At 44.3% G+C, this 16,854-nt stretch overlaps 2 protein-coding genes across 14 annotated transcripts in view; one reads left to right on the top strand and one right to left on the bottom strand.

Annotated features, from left to right (window-relative positions):
- Positions 1-16,854, bottom strand: part of CACNA1C (calcium voltage-gated channel subunit alpha1 C) — a 559,192-nt gene that overhangs the window by 517,151 nt on the left and 25,187 nt on the right. The gene's annotated exons all lie outside the window — the stretch shown is intronic.
- DCP1B (decapping mRNA 1B) overlaps positions 2,515-16,854 on the top strand; it is a 54,428-nt gene continuing 40,088 nt past the window's right edge. For 2 of the 3 annotated variants that reach the window (XM_082422126.1, XM_082422124.1), the window contains exons 1-3: positions 2,546-6,323; positions 10,123-10,163; positions 13,439-13,566. In XM_082422126.1, coding sequence (XP_082278252.1) covers positions 6,171-6,323; positions 10,123-10,163; positions 13,439-13,566 — 322 coding nt within the window. In that variant the 5' untranslated portion in view covers positions 2,546-6,170. Of the gene's footprint in view, positions 6,324-10,122; positions 10,164-13,438; positions 13,567-16,854 lie in introns of all 3 variants that reach the window. The other variant, XM_082422125.1, reaches the window with a different exon arrangement.

Raw genomic sequence — 16,854 nt, 5'->3', positions numbered from 1 at the left:
TTATCCTTGTCCCGACTTTCCAGAGGAAGAAACTGAGACCCAGAGTGCTCCAGAGCCCCCGAGGCTCCACAGTGCAGAGGGGATTCAGATCCAGGCCTCTGACCCCAAGCTCATTACACTGTATTGTCTCCAAAAAAGAACGACACCCTGCCACCGTGACTAGATTAAATTCCCTGCAGTTTAGGGAGATGGAAGGAATCCCAAATCCTAGGAAAATCAGTCAGCTAAAGTTACTCAGAAATATTTCTGGTCATTAAGGCATCCCCTAAACAGCAGGCCAGAAATATCAGTGACTTAAATGACATGAGTAGGAACAGAGGTCAAATCCAATCATAGTGGATCCCAAGGGGCATCCCAGCTCTCGTGTGTCCTGGGACTTTATTCCATTCAACGTCGCTGTCTCCAGCTACTGGGGCTCTCGCCGGCCCTCCCTCCCTTTCTGCAAACCCTAGTGCTTGTCTATACGTCACAACTTAACCCTTGATTATATGTCACCTTTTACTGTCCCCATCTTTTCACATAAGCCAATCTTCGTCTCCTTGACCGAACTACAACTCCTTGAGCACAGTTCCGAGGCTTCATCCTTGTCCCCTTTCCAATCCATCGTGTGCTTATGACAGACACAAACAGGTGCCTACGGGCCTGTAGAGGGTCCCTGACGCAAGTTACTCACTGATTTGTTAAATAACATAGATCAGGGATCAGCAAACCTTGTCAAGGAGCAGAGAGTAACCATTTCAGGTATCGAAGCCCAGGCCGTCTGGTTTCATCACCTCCGCTGTTGCCTGGTGAAAGTGCCACGGACAATGTGGTGGGCGTGGCTGTGCCCCAATAAAACTTTATTTACAAACCAGGCAGAGGGCCAGACTTGGCCTATGGGCTGCAGTCTGTGGGCTCATCAGAGACTATTTATGCCGGACCTGAAGGACGAGACACCACAGCGGCAGGTTCTGTCCCCCACTCCGGCCTCCAGCCCCTCCCAGGGTCCCAGCTCCTGACCAAGCCAAGTGTCTTTCCAGAGCCTCTCACCTTAGACTTAAGTGTAGTTCAGCACAATATCGTGCAGTTCATTTTCCTCTGGGGCTTCATACATCAGTTTAGAAAGAGAAAAGTCAATCACAAAGTGAAGAGCTGACACGGTCGGTTGTAACAATAACAAGTAATTAGAAAATTCTTCAAACGCATTCCACCCAGGGGTCCCTGACACCTTTTCCGGACCGCTTCTCATAGACCTCCATGGAAGTCATCACAGATAGGTTGAAACCTGCATTTCACCTAGATTAAAAATCTGCAGCGAGGGGCTTCCCTGGTGGCGCAGTGGTTAGGGATCCGCCTGCCAGTGCAGGGGACATGGGTTCGAGCCCTGGTCCGGGAAGATCCCACATGCTGCGGAGCAACTAAGCCTGCGAGCCACAACTACTGAGCCCGTGTGCTGCAACTACTGAAGCCCGCGCGCCTAGGGCCCGTGCTCCGCAACAAGAAGCCACCGCAATGAGAAGCCTGTGCACCGCAACGCAGAGTAGCCCCCGCTCGCCGCAACTACAGAAAGCCTGTGCGCAGCAACGAAGACCCAATGCAGCCAAAAAAAAAAAAAATCTGCAGCGAGGGCCAATCACTCTGGCAGGAGGCCATGTGAAGGAGCGCGAGGATAAACATTCCTTTCTCGCAACACGACTGCTTTCCTCTGAGAACAAGAAACAACCAAGGAAAGAAGAAAACCCTTTCTCTTTCTTGGCTAAAGCATTCAGCCCTCAGCTTTGATATAACATTTCAAAGTCCTTAACAGGCTGATCCTTTGACCTAATTTCAAGACCTATTAAATAGATTATTCATTATTGTTTCCAGGCTTAGCTCCGTGTTTGCTAAGATGGCTGCATCTGACATGGACAGGGGTGGTCCGATAAAGCAGCGCAGAACCTGGAGCTGGGAAGCAGCCTTCCAACTCCGTCCCTATATTCCACAGAGGTGAGGTGACTTGCCCAGAACTGTGGACTCCGCTAGAATCAGATGGCCATCAGGCCATCCCTAGACGACTTAGCGCCACTGCGATGAACCCGCCAGGACCACACACGCCCACTTCACCTGACAGCAGCTCAGAGTGCAGCGGATGACCCACTGACAACCGCACAAGCCGCTCCGCCCCAGGACAAGGCTCCTCCATGAGAAGTCGTCCCCGTTAAATAGCAGCTTCCTCACTTACGGGACACAGAGCTGCCTGTGTTTCCAGAGAGCTGGCAGCTGGTCTCTGCATGGCTCCCACTGTCCCCTCCGTGGCACAGTCGTGAAGCAGGGAGAGCGGTTCTTCTGCCTCCGACCCTCCCTTCCACATCCTGCTGCCTTGAGGGACCCGGGCTGGGCCCAGGCGCATCAGTTACCACAGTCAGGTCTTTGCCTTTTAAGCCTATATCTCTTCGTGGGGAATCAAAGGACCTTTCTCTTCGTAGCGTGCTCCAGGCAGCAACTGAAAAGATGTTACTGTAGACGCCCTCCAGGCCCACGAAGCCTTCACCTGACCCCTGACAATGAGCCTGGAAGGACTAGATTTTATGCGACTTGCAGAGAGAGGCAAACAGGGATCAGAAGAGAACATGCAAGAATGGTCCCCGCTCTGAAGAGCTCTGAAGAGCTCTGAAGAGATCCGGGCCCTTTCCGGGTCAGGTGAGCAGAGGGTCAGTCCAGGCAACTGCTGGGCCCAGACCAGAGACGTTCTAACCCTTTCTCCAGGCTACCTCCTATCCCCACCCATCAGGCCTCTTCCCTCCCCACATCTGCCCCTTCTCATTCTGTTCCAAGTCCCTCTGATGAGTGTTTCACATCTTAACCCCTTTGCAATCTCGTGGAACATCGACCTATATTTCCTACATCATTTCTTCCTCTAATTGTGGAGCTCCTGATAAATATGTCTTAGCTCACATCCTCCACCACATAAAAATATTGGGAATGAACCGCCTTGGGATTTAATGTGTTCCTTGTAGCTTATGCAGAACTTTGTTGAGATGATTTGAGCTCTGGCTGGGTAATTAGACAAGAAGAATCCCTTCCGGGCTTCTATTAGAAATAATAATGATGATGATGATGATAATTATAACAGTAATAGCTTTTTCATTTGCAGAACATTTTACACATTGCAAATCTTTTCTGGGTACATTTTCTCCTCATTTGATCTCATTTACCCTGTGAAGTTGTGATATTACGATCCCCAAGTTGCAAGTGAGGTAAAAATAAGTTTAACCAGTTTCCCTTTCCAAGGGGGTGCCCTTTCTGCTGTGCTCTGCTGCTTCAAAAAGAAACAAACCATGCACTGAAAACAACTGATAACACACAGCTTCAAACCGTTTTCCTCCACTGGGAGAAAGAGGGCATTAACTGCCCACTTCTGTCACCATTTAGTATAAAATTCCCAGCATGAAGGGCAATTCATACAGGCAGCACCAGCAGGGCATCAGAGGCTGTTTTAGCCATTTTAGAATCACAAACTCTTAGGTGCATCCTGGAAGCTCCTCTTTCCCCTCCATTCCAATACATTCTACTACGGGACAAATGCAAAACTTAGAGGTCCTTTACACAGTAAAGAAAAGAGTACTAATAAACCAGACTATGTATTTACATTTCTAGACAATCATGCCATAAAAAGTCAGTTTATATTTGTATACAAACATCCATACATGGCTACAAAACCAAACATTTTCCAGTTCTATATCTATTTCCAAACAATTTAAACATACTGTGTTCTTACAATTACCTTAAGTGGTGAATTTTATCTTAGTCATTGCAATGGCATAAACATCCTGGACCCAGACACTATTTTTTAAATCATACTATAACTTGTTTTAAATTGTGGTATACAACTTTGTAACACCAACTGTTAGCACATATTTTATCTCATTATGACAATTATAAAATAATCATGAAACCCAAAGACCCCAATATTTGTTCAAGGTATCATGATGAGGCTTCTGGAAACACAGGGTAAATATGACCACACTGTGGAAGCCAGTGGAAATTGAAGTTATATGGATTTTAAAAGAATTTGCTCATTTTAAGTGGCCTTTTAGAAGATGTGGTACATATATACAATGGAATATTACTCAGCCATAAAAAGGAACGAAATTGGGTCATTTATAGAGACATGGATGGACCTAGAGACTGTCATACAGAGTGAAGTAAGTCAGAAAGGGAAAAACAAATATCATATATTAACGCATATATGTGGAATCTAGAAAAATGGTACAGATGAACCAGTTTGCAAGGCAGAAATAGAGACACAGATGTAGAAAACAAACGTATGGACACCAAGGGGGGAAAGGGGGTGGGTGGGATGAATTGGGAGATTGGGATTGACATATATACACTAATATGTATAAAATAACTAGTGAGAAACTGCTGTATGGCACAGGGAACTCCACTTCGCTGTACAGTAGAAACTAACACAACATTGTAAAACAACTATACCCCAATTTTTTAAAAATGGCCTTTTACTAATAAAGAGCCTATAACTTAGTATATTTGGATAAGTGATGATGACCTGATTTTACAAACACAGATTATTCAAGTAGAAATTAGGCAGAACTCTGTCTTCATCCTAGAAGGTTAGATATTTAAGAATTTGGGGGGAAAAAAGAATTTAAGAGAACAAAGCTCTGGGGCCAGGAGACAAACAACATTGCAATGCTGAAGCCATTGCAGCATTATATATCTTCTTTTTCTGAGTGTGATCTCTAATCTTCAAGGTCTTTTCCCTTTTCTTTCTTGTTTTCTTTATAACATGGAAAATTAAACAAACCTTTCCATTTTTTTCTATCTTTTTTAGAACGTAAACTCTGAAAGATCAGGACTTGTTATTGTACGCTCTTTCATGCCAACTTGGATCTCAGTATTCTGTAAATCATGAGCTCTTTTAAAAAGCTGATATTTAATCAGTAAATTTGACTAGCTCATGGTTGAGTTCAATAGAATCGGCATTTAACAATTTCTATTCAGCACAAGGCATTGGACCAAGTACTAGAGAGACAGCTAGGGTGTGTCTATGCTCCCTGAAATTATCAAAAGGGAGACTTCGCCTATAGACTCCAAGGCTCAAAGATATAAAAGAAACTTTAAAGCTTTATTGAAATATTTTAACAAAAAGGTACATCCAGTTATGCATGTACCAGAGTGATCAACTTTCACCTTTCTCCCAAGTTTGAAAGAGGAACTCCCTCATCACAGGCTTTCCAAATACCCAGCAATCTCATCAGAAAAGACTTTAAGTATTGAGAAGCTGCCAAGCTCATGGCAGTGGATACACATTTTGTAAACTTCTCATTCTCGCTTGAAAGCTCAAAAATTATCATTGGTGACAATAATTACCCCTTGTTTTCCTGGAAGTGACAGGTGCACGTTATTTATTTTCTAAAAAAATGTCTGTCAAATGCCTGTCTGAATACCCATAGTTTGTCCATCTTTCTTTCAAGTAAAAATAGTGTTCCGTGAAAATAAAAATAAAAACACTAGCTCAGCTTGCGACTTAAGCACTCAAGTGTTTTCCTGGAGGCAAATATGGCAGCTCCGTGTTCAGGGCACGTACTCTGTGCTTTCTTCCTCTTTTCTTCACACAGAATTTTTAAAAGTGTACCAAAAGGTTGAAATGTAATAAAATTAATAATTTTTCTGCCTTATCACGTACACTGTCAAGTGACACTGGCCTGTACAGCGTGGCTCCTGCCTGGATTCCTGCTAAGACACCTGCACTTTCTCCCACCATTGTTTTTGCAGCATTCGTGCAAAAGTCAGCACAGGGCACGAGTCAGGTGAGTTTTAGGATTGTCACGGAAACGGTTCTGACCCTCAGACCCCCTGAAAGGGTCTCGGAGCCACCAGGGCGTCGAGGACTGCACTTTAAGAACCACCCGGTGTCCGCGCACGAGAAATCGCAGTTCCCTCCCTGTTCAGTTACGCACGCTCGAGGCGTGTTTATCACTACAGATCTGACCGCGGAGCACCGAGGAGCAGACGTGCGCGGCGTCCAGCGATGGTCCGGTACCCGGGACGCTCGCAGGACCGCGCGGGGGCCGCCTTGCGGTTGCCGTGGCAACGATCGCGGGCGGGCGCGGCGCGGCCATCGACCAGTGACGCCTGCGCGCTCTGCGCTCTGCAGAGAGGGCTGCGGCGCCCCGCGGGCCGGCGGGAAGATGGCGGCGGCGGCGGCGGCGGGCTACCCAGCTGGGAAGGGGCGCGACATTAGCCTGGCGGCCCTGCGGCGCCACGACCCCTACATCAGCCGCATCGTGGACGTGGCCAGCCAGGTGGCCCTGTACACCTTCGGCCACCGGGCCAGCGAGTGGGTGCGTGCGGGCAGGCGGGGCCGGGGACGGGCTGCGAGCGGGCGGGGAGGTCCCCCCGGCAGTCACTCGGGGCCGGCGTCCGCGGGCACCTCCCGCCGCGTTGAACTGAGTCACGGAGCGCGGGCAGGACTCAGCCCCGCGGAGCGGGTCAGACACCCTGCTCCGGCACGTCCCGGCGGTCAGCTAGGAGAGCCCCCCGACGGGACACAGCCCCAGTAGTTCACGTGGCCTCCCTATCTCCTTCCGCAGCCGGTCATTAAAGTTTACCCGAAAACCACTCACAGAAGCGAAGACACTAAGAAGTAGGTCCTAACATGGGAGAGAAGAGAACAGCTTTGCCCTAAGTTCGTAACCGAGGAAATTCACCGAAAAGAGGCAGGAATGGAGGGACGTGGGGACACCTGCCCCGCGAGGTCCCGGGGGAGGAAGCGCGCCGCTTCCTAGCTATGTCTCCCTAGTTTTCGGGGGCATGTGTCGCCTGGGTCTTCGTATCAAGGACGTTGAGCGACGAGGTGGACAAGTTTCAACGGCAACTTTTAAAATGCAGATATTCTACGTGCGGTTGTATACCGCTCTGTAGAAAAGCGCCAAAGGCATGATGTCCTAATTCTGCTGAGGAAATTCCGTAGTAGAGATGAGGATCGGGGGTGTGTCGTTCTCTGGACTGACTTGACACCCGACCAAGAGTCTGGGGAATTCTGAGACGTTAACGGGCACAGGAGAGGTTCCCCTTGAGTAACGGTTGTTTCCTACGGGCGTTGGACAGGGTCTCTGAGACACGTGTTACCATAGTTACAGAGGCGGCCCTTCTACAGCCTCATCAGAAGTTACAAGTGGCACAATGCATTATTTACAGGAGTTATGTTTTTCTGCTTCCTGGACTTGTTGCTTTCAGACAGCGCATAGTTCATCCCTTAGAAGGTCATTCTTTCAAAGTACTCATCTTCAAGGCTGTGGTAGCCGAGAAAAAAAAAGACAGACCTAGTTTAGCTGCAGGGCAGTTGCTGGGCGCAAACAAATGGATGCCGCGTCTCCATATGCCACCACAACGGGAGCTTTTGAACGTAAGCCTAATAAAAGTGTACAGGACATGCTTAAGAACAGAAGAGAAAGTATATGTAGGTGGGACGTAAAGGAGGGGAAGTCTTATTACACTGAATATGGATGAAGGCTAACTTAAGGCATTCAGCAGGAGGAATAAGGAATGAAGCGGGGACAGAAAATGAGCTGCTTTAAGGAAGCTTCAGAACGATTATGTCAGGACTGGAGTAGGAATTTTGGCACTAGACCTACTTCCCATTGCCAGGAAAGCCCACTCCCCCAAAACACCAGTGTGTCTTAACGCTGGTGGTATTTTCACCTCTCAGCCCTTAGAGCAGTAGTTCTTAACTGGAGTCGATTTTGCTTCCAGGCAACACTGGCAGGGTCTTGAGAAAATTTTTAGTTGTCGCTTGGAGAGGGACCACGTTCCTGGCATCCAGAGGGTAGATGGCAGGATTCTGCGAAACATCCCGCAGTGCATGGGACAGGCCCCCACGACAAAGGTGAATCTGGCCCCAAATGTCAAAAGTGCTGAGCTTGAGAAGCTGCCGGCTAGTGGGAGTGTTCCCTTTGTTTCTAGCTAGTGGTTTTCTAAAAGTTCTGTGAGTCAGGATCTTCTGGAGTTTTAAAAAGTGCATCCCACCAAATCAAAAATCTCAGGATATGAGGCCCAAGCATTTGATATTTGTTGAAAGCTTCTTAGGTGACTCAGATGCTGCATATATGATTGAGAAAGGCAGATTTAGAGGGTAAATGGAGATGTACTTTTTCATTATTTTAACAGAATAATCAGATGTAGATTGCGTTGTTCTGAAAGTGTCAAGTAGTCTGCCAAGTCCCAATAGTTTGCAAACTAGCACTGTTTTACATTCTACTTCATTATTTTAAATTTTGAACTGCTTAATTTTTTAGCACTTGTTAGTTTTTATAAGAGTGTAATATTAAATTATTAAATTGTACTTTTAAAATTTAAGTTAAAATCCCCCAGAACTGTGAACTAATACTTTAACATAAAAGTCTTCTTTAGGGACTTCCCTGGTGGTCTAAGTGCTAAGACTCTGCACTCCCAATGCAGGGGTCCCGGGTTCAATCCCTGGTCAGGGAACTAGATCCCACATGACGCAACTAAGAGTTCCCATGCCACAACTAAAAGATCCCACATGCTGCATCTAACACCTGGCGCAGCCAAATAAATGAATAAATACCAAAAAAAAAAAGTCTTCTTTACTTGCAGGACCTAAGGAGGAGCTAATAGAATCTTGCTTTAACTGTTGCCCAAAACCCCAAACCTGGGCTTTGCCCAGAAAGAAAAAAAAAATCTGGTTACCCCTGGATAACTGTGGAGGGACGGAGAAAATGCGTGAATTTGAGCTGTTTCAGCCAGAATAGACCAGAATTTACATTTCCAAAGACCTTTTTATCTAGGTGTCATAGAGCCTTAGATGAAAAATATGTTTCTAATCCAAAGATCTGCGTGGCGTAGGTTTGTTACCCCTTTTCAGTGGAGAAACTGAGACACAGAACAATAAACTAATTAAGAATTGCAAATTTCGAGTTAGAGAATAATTTCAAGAGAAGCATGCCTTTTACATTTCTGATTCTGGATTTTCCTTAAGGAACGGGTAATTTTTGTTACTACTTCATTAAGGAAGGAAGGAAACAAGTCAAAGGCTGTTAGGTTTCTGTGTGCTGATCCGCAGAAGCATCCTGACTAGATCTCTGAGATGAAACAGTCCAGGTCAAATACTGGAAGACAGAAAAGTGTTCTGTCCTCGTAGCAAGTGGTCACTTAATAGTAAATCCAGTTTAAGGATGATGAAATTACTCAAGCATGGAAAGGATCATGCTTGCAATTTTTTGTGTGCCTTTTCAGAATCATCATTTTAATATACCTTTATTTCTTAAAGAGTATTTTTCACCAAAATTACAGAGTACTTAAATTTTGAATGACTTTGCTAATGGATATATAAATAACAAAATACTGAGAGGTTAAATAGAATGCGGAAATTAAACCACGCAAATAGCAAAGGTAAATTCTAAATTCTGAGTTATAATAGTCTGATTACTAGTTAATCAGACAAATGGGTACTTAATTTTTTTTTTTCAGTAAGCTGAACATTTTCATCAGGGCCTGGGGAGATGGAAAAGAGCCTTTCCCAGTGAACTGAAATGATAGTTTATCATTTTAAGTTTACAACTTTCCCAGTCCCTCTCAGGCAGAGTTCTTGAGTCTTAGCTTGGTAATGTTTCTGTCTAATTGAATTTCAAAGATCAGACTTGACTCTAAATATTCCACATCAAATAGGCGATTAATTTGTCTGAAAACTACAACAGCATTGCTGTCTTCTGTGTAGTAGTCAGAGTAGAGTTATCGGCAGGTCCGCTGCTCTCCTAGGTGACAGGATACGACAAGAGAAAAGGGAACCAGAAAACAGAGGAGGAGAAGGAAGTACAGACAGCGGTGGTTTCTGCGGCTGGCCGTGTCCCCAGGTCAGAGGGGAAGACAGCACTCTGGTTTAGTTTGTAAATGACAGTAGGAGGATGCTTCCCACTGCTTAAGCAGCAGAGTCACAATGGGCAGAAAATCTGCTTTTTCCTTTCCCTAAGAGTCACCCCTCCGTTACATAGGTTTGACCCCACTTGGAACTGATCAAATTCCTGTTCTCTAAGATGCTTATGTTCTCTGACCTCTGTGAGTGTTTCCTGTTAGTGAACAGAATATACATGTTTTGCTGTTTGTTTTGTTTTTATTTTTTAGGAAAAGACTGATGTGGAAGGAACCTTATTTGTTTACACAAGGTAAGAGTATTTCACTTTCATAAAGAAACTGATGGTCTTTCACTCATGTCTTAGCTCTGTTGTGTCACCCTTCAAGTGTAGTTTTATTTCAGAGAAGCAAAAGAACTTAGTTTGAAGTTATTAGTTTGAAGTTATTAGTTGACATAAGGAAGGGAATACTGGATAATGTCATCTGTGTGGTGTGATGAATACTAATTTCAGAGTATAATGTAAACTTCAGTATAGATGAACTTAAATCTTTGTGTTCTTATAAAAGCAGTATTAACTATTTATTCTTTAATTCAAATGAATGGTACAAAGTGCTTGAGTATAATGGATTGGCAAGGAGCTAGAAGTACACTGGTAAGAATGTTAGATTATTTAACCAGCATTTGGAGGAGAGCATTATTGGTCACACCCACCTCTTGACTCTTTGAAGAAGCGTGATCCGAAATTAAAGATGTCTCTTAGTCCTCCATTGTATAGCTAATGGAATATGTTTCAGGATAGATTAAATAAATTCATGTTTTTTGGTAATTTTTATCAGCTGCTGTTAATATCACACACGCATACAGAGATGTGTTGTATGTATATTGTCTTCACAGCTAAGCTGTTTATTCACATAAACAGCCACGTAAGATCTCATAGCGGAGGCCCATCACCATCGGTGGGTTACAGAGATGTAATACAGAGGCCTGGTACAAACCCTTCCCACCCCACCCATGCTCATCTGTTTTACACACACATTCACCTTTGAAGGTAAACCACAGTGTGGATAGACTACCCCCGTGCCAGTTGGCCCGTGACAAGCAGTGAGTGGGCGGGTGTGGCCCTGGGAGGCTTTACAGATCTGCCAGGTGCGGGAGGAGGAGCTGAACCTCACGGAGGCAGAGGCAGGGGCCCCGTGCCACAGCACAGTGAGGGCAGCGATCCGGGGCGGAGAGTGTGTACCGCTTGGCATGAGTTAGAAGCTGACAGTGAGAGTAAAGAGATTTTGCTGGCTTGGAATATCAGACTGAAGGTGCTGAAATCTGTTTCCTGAGCAGTAGGGAGCCACTGAAGGTTTACGAGTCGGGAAGTAAAGGAGTGATGGCAGACATGCGGGAAAGTCGGTGTGCTAGCATTATGCGGACACGGAGAGACGGTGGTGGCGGAGCAGGTGTGAGGTGAAGTGGGGAGGGCTTACTGGGAGACTGCATGCGGGGGGCGGTGGCATTTTAAAGCACTGGTGAGATTTTGAAATGGAAAACAGGATGACAGACTCATTGGCGGAATGGAAAGATGGGAGGTTGAGAACCTGGCTTGAGGATAGTTTTAGTTTTATTTTGAAATAGTGATTCTGGGGTGATGGCAGGGCGTTCCAGTGGTGGCACCAGGCACTCGGGACGGGGCAGGGACGGAGGCACAGAGCGTGGAGGCATCGGCATCGTTAGTTTGGTCGTTGGAACCGGCAGAGAAGCTGAGGGCCTAATGGCTGGGTTTCAGGGCCAGCAGGATGCAGAGGAGAGTCACCACGGAGACAGGCAGAGCTAGAGCAGCACACACAGGCCCCTGCGGCCCCGGGCAGGTTCGGCGTGGAGGGTGGGCAGGAGGCAAGGGTGGGAGTGGAAGGAGAGCATTTTTAGTGGGTCTTCTTTTGTTGATGCAGAGGAGTAACAGATTATGCAAGTATTTTCTGTTTTGTACCAAAGCCAAACGTAGGTTGGTATTTTCAAGTACTTCTTAATATACTCTTGAGTTGCTCATGGAGCTGTCAGTTAAACAAACCTTTAAACTGAGAAGCAAATCCTTCCCTAGTCCTTAATCTCTTCCCCACATCAAACTCCTTAAGAGTAGGGCCCTCTCTCCCATCCCTCTCCCCCGCCCCAGCCTGCCCACCATCCGAGCCCAGATTCTATCTAGAACGTTGAGGTCTTTCCTCGGTGGAGGTTGACAGACAGCTCATGGAGGTCACCAGGGAGTTTTGGGCGCAGGTGATGGAGCTGCCAGTGATGTATTTTGACTTATAGATGTTGCTTTAGAGCAGTTGGCACATGCATCCCCTGAGTCTATTTTATAAATTGTGAGATGGTGTAGTAACCGTACCGTTAGAGGGGTGAAAGCCTGTTGTAATAATGAAACACTGGAAGAATCAAATTCTGATTCTGTATAAAAACACCTAATCCCACTTGAAAAATTATGTCTTTGTTTCCTCCCGTGTCTTTCTGTAATAGAGTTACACCCACTGGTGATTTCCTGGGGATCCTCTGACAGGGATCTTTGGAAGTCACTCTTCATTCTTCCCCACAATTTAAGTTGAAATGATCGTCATGATTATTTCTGGTATTCATTATATGCCCAGCACCACTTTACCACTTAGTAAAATAAGTTAGGCAAGGATTGCCTTCCATCAGTTTTAAAATTAGAAGTCTCATAAGAAAACTGTAGGTAGTAAATCAAGTGGTTAGAGGTGAAATAAAACTGAGCTATAAACCCCTTTTCTTCCTGTTGCTCACAGCATTTCTGTGGGCTAGTTACCCTGTGCCCCAGATTAAATCAGTGGCCCTGCCTGTTACCGTTTCAGTGTGTGAGCATGCGTGTTCCAGTTTGTCAGCAGAAGTTGCACAGCTGGGTTGGTATCTGGCCTGTCCCCCAAGGGTAGACACATGCACTTGTAGTTGTTAGTTTCTGTTTGATTTGGGTTCTTCCTGCCTGACAGAGACTAGGCACTGAAGGTTTATTGAATGAAATTAAAAGTAAAAAGTTACTAAATGCACAGTTTTATGGATAAAAATTTTTGTAGTAGCTTATCTATGAAGCTATTTGCCTTACACTGAAGAATACTAAATATCTGCTCTTTGCTTTAAATTGTATAAACTTTTAATTATACTATATCTCCTCATAAGTTCATTGACGAGAGTTACATCATTTCTCTAAGAAATTACACAGCTTTCAATTTCAGACCAACACTAACATTTTCTGTAATTGTGATGTACGCTCTGTATTAACAGGCAAGATTGTTTAAAGGTGTCTGTCGATAATTTTTTTATCAGTAGTTACCATCTCTGCCTTAAAGGAACTTACAGCGTAGGTAGGGAAACAAGCTGTGTATATGTACATACGCACACAGTTAAATAAGTAGGGCTGGACTTTACCAAAGCACCAGCATGGCCAGCGTGCCGTATGCGTCCCGCACATTGGTGCAGCCCACGGTGAAGGGGCGGAAAGGTTGAAGGCGTGTCCGGATGCCCCTGTCCTGGAAGTGCTCTGCTCTAAACGGCGTGTCTCTGTGTCCCCCTGCCCCTGGCGACCTTTAGGTCTGCTTCTCCGAAACACGGCTTCACCATCATGAACAGGCTGAGCATGGAGAATAGGACAGAGCCCATCACGAAAGACCTGGATTTCCAGCTCCAGGACCCCTTCCTTCTCTACAGAAATGCCAGATGTGAGTCTGAACGCGTGTTTGAGACTGTGTGTGACTGTTGTGTTTAGTGTCAGTGACTGTAGGGGTCAGCACGGGTGGCCTGGGAGACACGCCTCGGCGCGGGATAGCTTCTTCCTCGGGAGAGTTTACACGGAAACTGTGTGAATGTGATGGCGTGAGCATTTAAACCTCGTCCCTGCAGCTGGACCGCTTTGTGCTGTGAGCCTGAGCGGGGCTTGGGGGAGGCGAGTCCTTGGCCAGGAGACCGCAGAGGGCGCCTCGGTGGTGCTGCAGGACCTAGACTAGCCATTCAGCTCGTGTGTCGCTTTGGCTGAGCATCCGATGAGATGCTTGAGGGAGAGGGCCTGTCTTCCAGAAACACCATCTTTTGAATACGTAGTAAATGAAAACCAAAGTCCAAAGAGTTTTGGTCCTTAAGAATTTCATAACACTTGGTAAAGTTGAAGTTCTATTAGGTAACTAAATGGTCCTTGTCAGGTTTGAAATGAGGTAGCAGTCGCCTGCCCAGAATTCTGTCCCCATTTCACTCTTGCATCCCGTCTGACCACTCGTGCTGACTGTTGGGCGGCCCACAGAAAAGCGGATGAGAGCGTTAGGACCGGCAGGAGCACCTCCACACAGAACACAAGCGCACACTATAGCTGCTTAAACGTGTGTGCACGTGCTCCGTGCTGGCTTTCAAAAAGACCTCGCAGTTAACAGATGGTTACTGTACATTTTCCACCCCATTCTTTGAGCTCAAGATACAAGAATTTGCCTTCTGTGTACTACTCAGTGTTATCTTAACAATGTAATACGAGTAATATATAATGTTTCAACCCCATTGAATTGTTCTGAAGTAAATATAGCATCCTTTTAATGCTATATTTACTTATAGTCACATGTAACTAAGTTGTCGTGATAGGTGGTCATCCTATTTAGAAAATACAGTTAAACTTTTACGAGAAAAAAATTATAAGAAAGCTATTAAAGCTATATAACATGACTTTCTAATGGCAGGTCCTATGAAATGAAAAGTTTAGTAATACAGAGAAATATTTTGTTTACTATTCCTATTTCTTTGCCGGAAGGTGTAGTTTAATCAATTGTAGCTTGTAGTTGTTTGAATTTTTTTGTGTGCTTGTTATGTCAGGTTATATTTTCTTTTTTTGGGATTATTAGATTCTATGTCAGATTAATATGTAACTCAAATCCTAATAAACAAAATAACCACAAAATTAAATATAAAATGAATGAATATTAGTGGCTTATAATAATTTTTGGTTGCCCTTATTTTGGATAAATACTGAGTCTAGTTGGTATAGGTAACATTTTAAATTCTTATTACAATATTACATATTATATATTATATTATGTACTGTACCGAAGATATGAAAATACAAACTCTCTTTAATGTGGTCGATTTTAAAAATAACCTTCCTCAGTCCCACAGGATTTAGCTGCTAGGAACTAGTAAACGTGCTCAGCCCCACCTGGGTTCCAGGCTGTGCTGTCCAGTACCGCCCCACGGGCTAGGGTGGCTGGTCTGAATTTTACACTCTGAGCTATGAATGTCAAAGACACACCAATTTTCACAGACTTGGTACAAAAAAAAGGAATGTGAAAAAATCTCAGTAGTCTTATATTGATTTACCTGTTGAAATGGTAATATTTTGAATATATTGAGTTAAATAAAAAGTATTATTAAAATTAATTTCACCTGCTTCTTTTTATTTTTTTATTTAAAAATTCCATTTGTGGCTCACATTTGTGGTTCACCATATGTTTCTACTGGACGGCACTGTTCCAGGCGTTTTTCATTCATCTTCCCACACTTCCTCATCACAGCTTTGAGGGGCAGACACTCTCCCTGCTGTTTTGCAGATGAGAAAACTGAGTCTCAGGGAGGCGGCAGCCCTGGCAGACCCACACATTCTGATTTCAGGGCCGTTGCTTTCTCTACACCGGCCTGTACTGCTTTCTCCACTGTTCAACATGAGTGCAAATTGAAGGCAGCCTTTGGGCTGCGTATTAAAATGTTTCTAATGAGCTTCCATAAGACAAATGAAATCAGTTGAACAACAAAGAGGGGAAGGGAATGGATCTATTTACCTTCCTGAGTTTATTTTGCTTCTTTTCTCCTTAATATGTGGCACATCTTGACTTTGCATCCATAGTCATTTGGATTTCGTTTATTTACGAAAGCCTTTTCAGTCTCTGACATCAGAGGTTCCCAGAAGGTTTTGCTCCAGGTGCTTTCAGCGTGTCAGATGCCTCTCAAATGTTTTTAAATAATTCTGATACTCTACGGAATAATTGCATCTGGTTTGCATATTCTCTGATGATGTATAGATTCATTCATCATCCTTTGAACAATGAACCCAGCTTCACTCAGGAGTGGTCTTTAAGACTCTCTACCTCTCGAGATCTGTCGAGTCAAGGATCTCCCTGTTTTAGTCCTGACATTTCACTTTGGCCAATATATGTCATAGGCCAGGTTGGGACATGTCAAGAGGCAGAGCTGATACAGGTTTGTGGTGAGTTTTTTAGATTCACTAGGTTAAAAAAATTGGTACGTGAGGAGATAACTATCCCTTTCTAGAATTGTATGGATTCAGAAGAGCAAAATAAAGAAGTGAAAACTCAAACTTTCTTCATTTAACTAAAAAAAAAAAAAAAAAAAAAGATGTATAATAAGTAACTGAATTTCGTCCAAACACAAAATGTATGGTTTTATTACAGTAAAGGATTTATAGTGTTTAAACCTGGTTGTCATAGAATTTGACCTCTGTAAGCTTTATAGGTAAATAAGGCGCCTGTTGAATTAGGACAGAAAATATTTACCCAACAAACATTTACTGAGTGCTTACTGCCTCCCAGGCACTATGTCAAGGCTCTGTACGGGTTATTTAATTCTCATCATTTTTCCTTAGAAATCCTATTATTCCTATTTTGTAAATGAGGAAACTGAAGTTAAAGGGATTACATAATTTACCAAGGTCTGTGACTGTTTTGAGATGGAAAGAGCATTTGAACTGAGAAAGCCTAGCTCCAGAAGTCTAGGCCCAAGCAGTGGAAGTACCAACACATGAGTGATGGGTCTGAGCAAGGTTTACCTTTTAAGAAATGCTTAGTCTTGTAGTGTACACTCCAGAGTTAAAAAGCGAGTTTCTTTTTTTTTTAAGTTGAGAATCTACTGTATCTCCATTATTAGAAAGGAGAATATCAAATAAAAACTAATGTAACAAAAAGCCGAATTTGACTGTTTCTTGTGTATTATTACCCTCTAGCAGCTGTTTGCTGTATTTG

This window comes from Balaenoptera physalus (genome assembly GCF_965194825.1).
Source record: "Balaenoptera physalus genome assembly, chromosome: 13".
NCBI lineage: Eukaryota > Metazoa > Chordata > Mammalia > Artiodactyla > Balaenopteridae > Balaenoptera > Balaenoptera physalus.
This window is presented reverse-complemented; position numbering and strand designations above follow the sequence as displayed.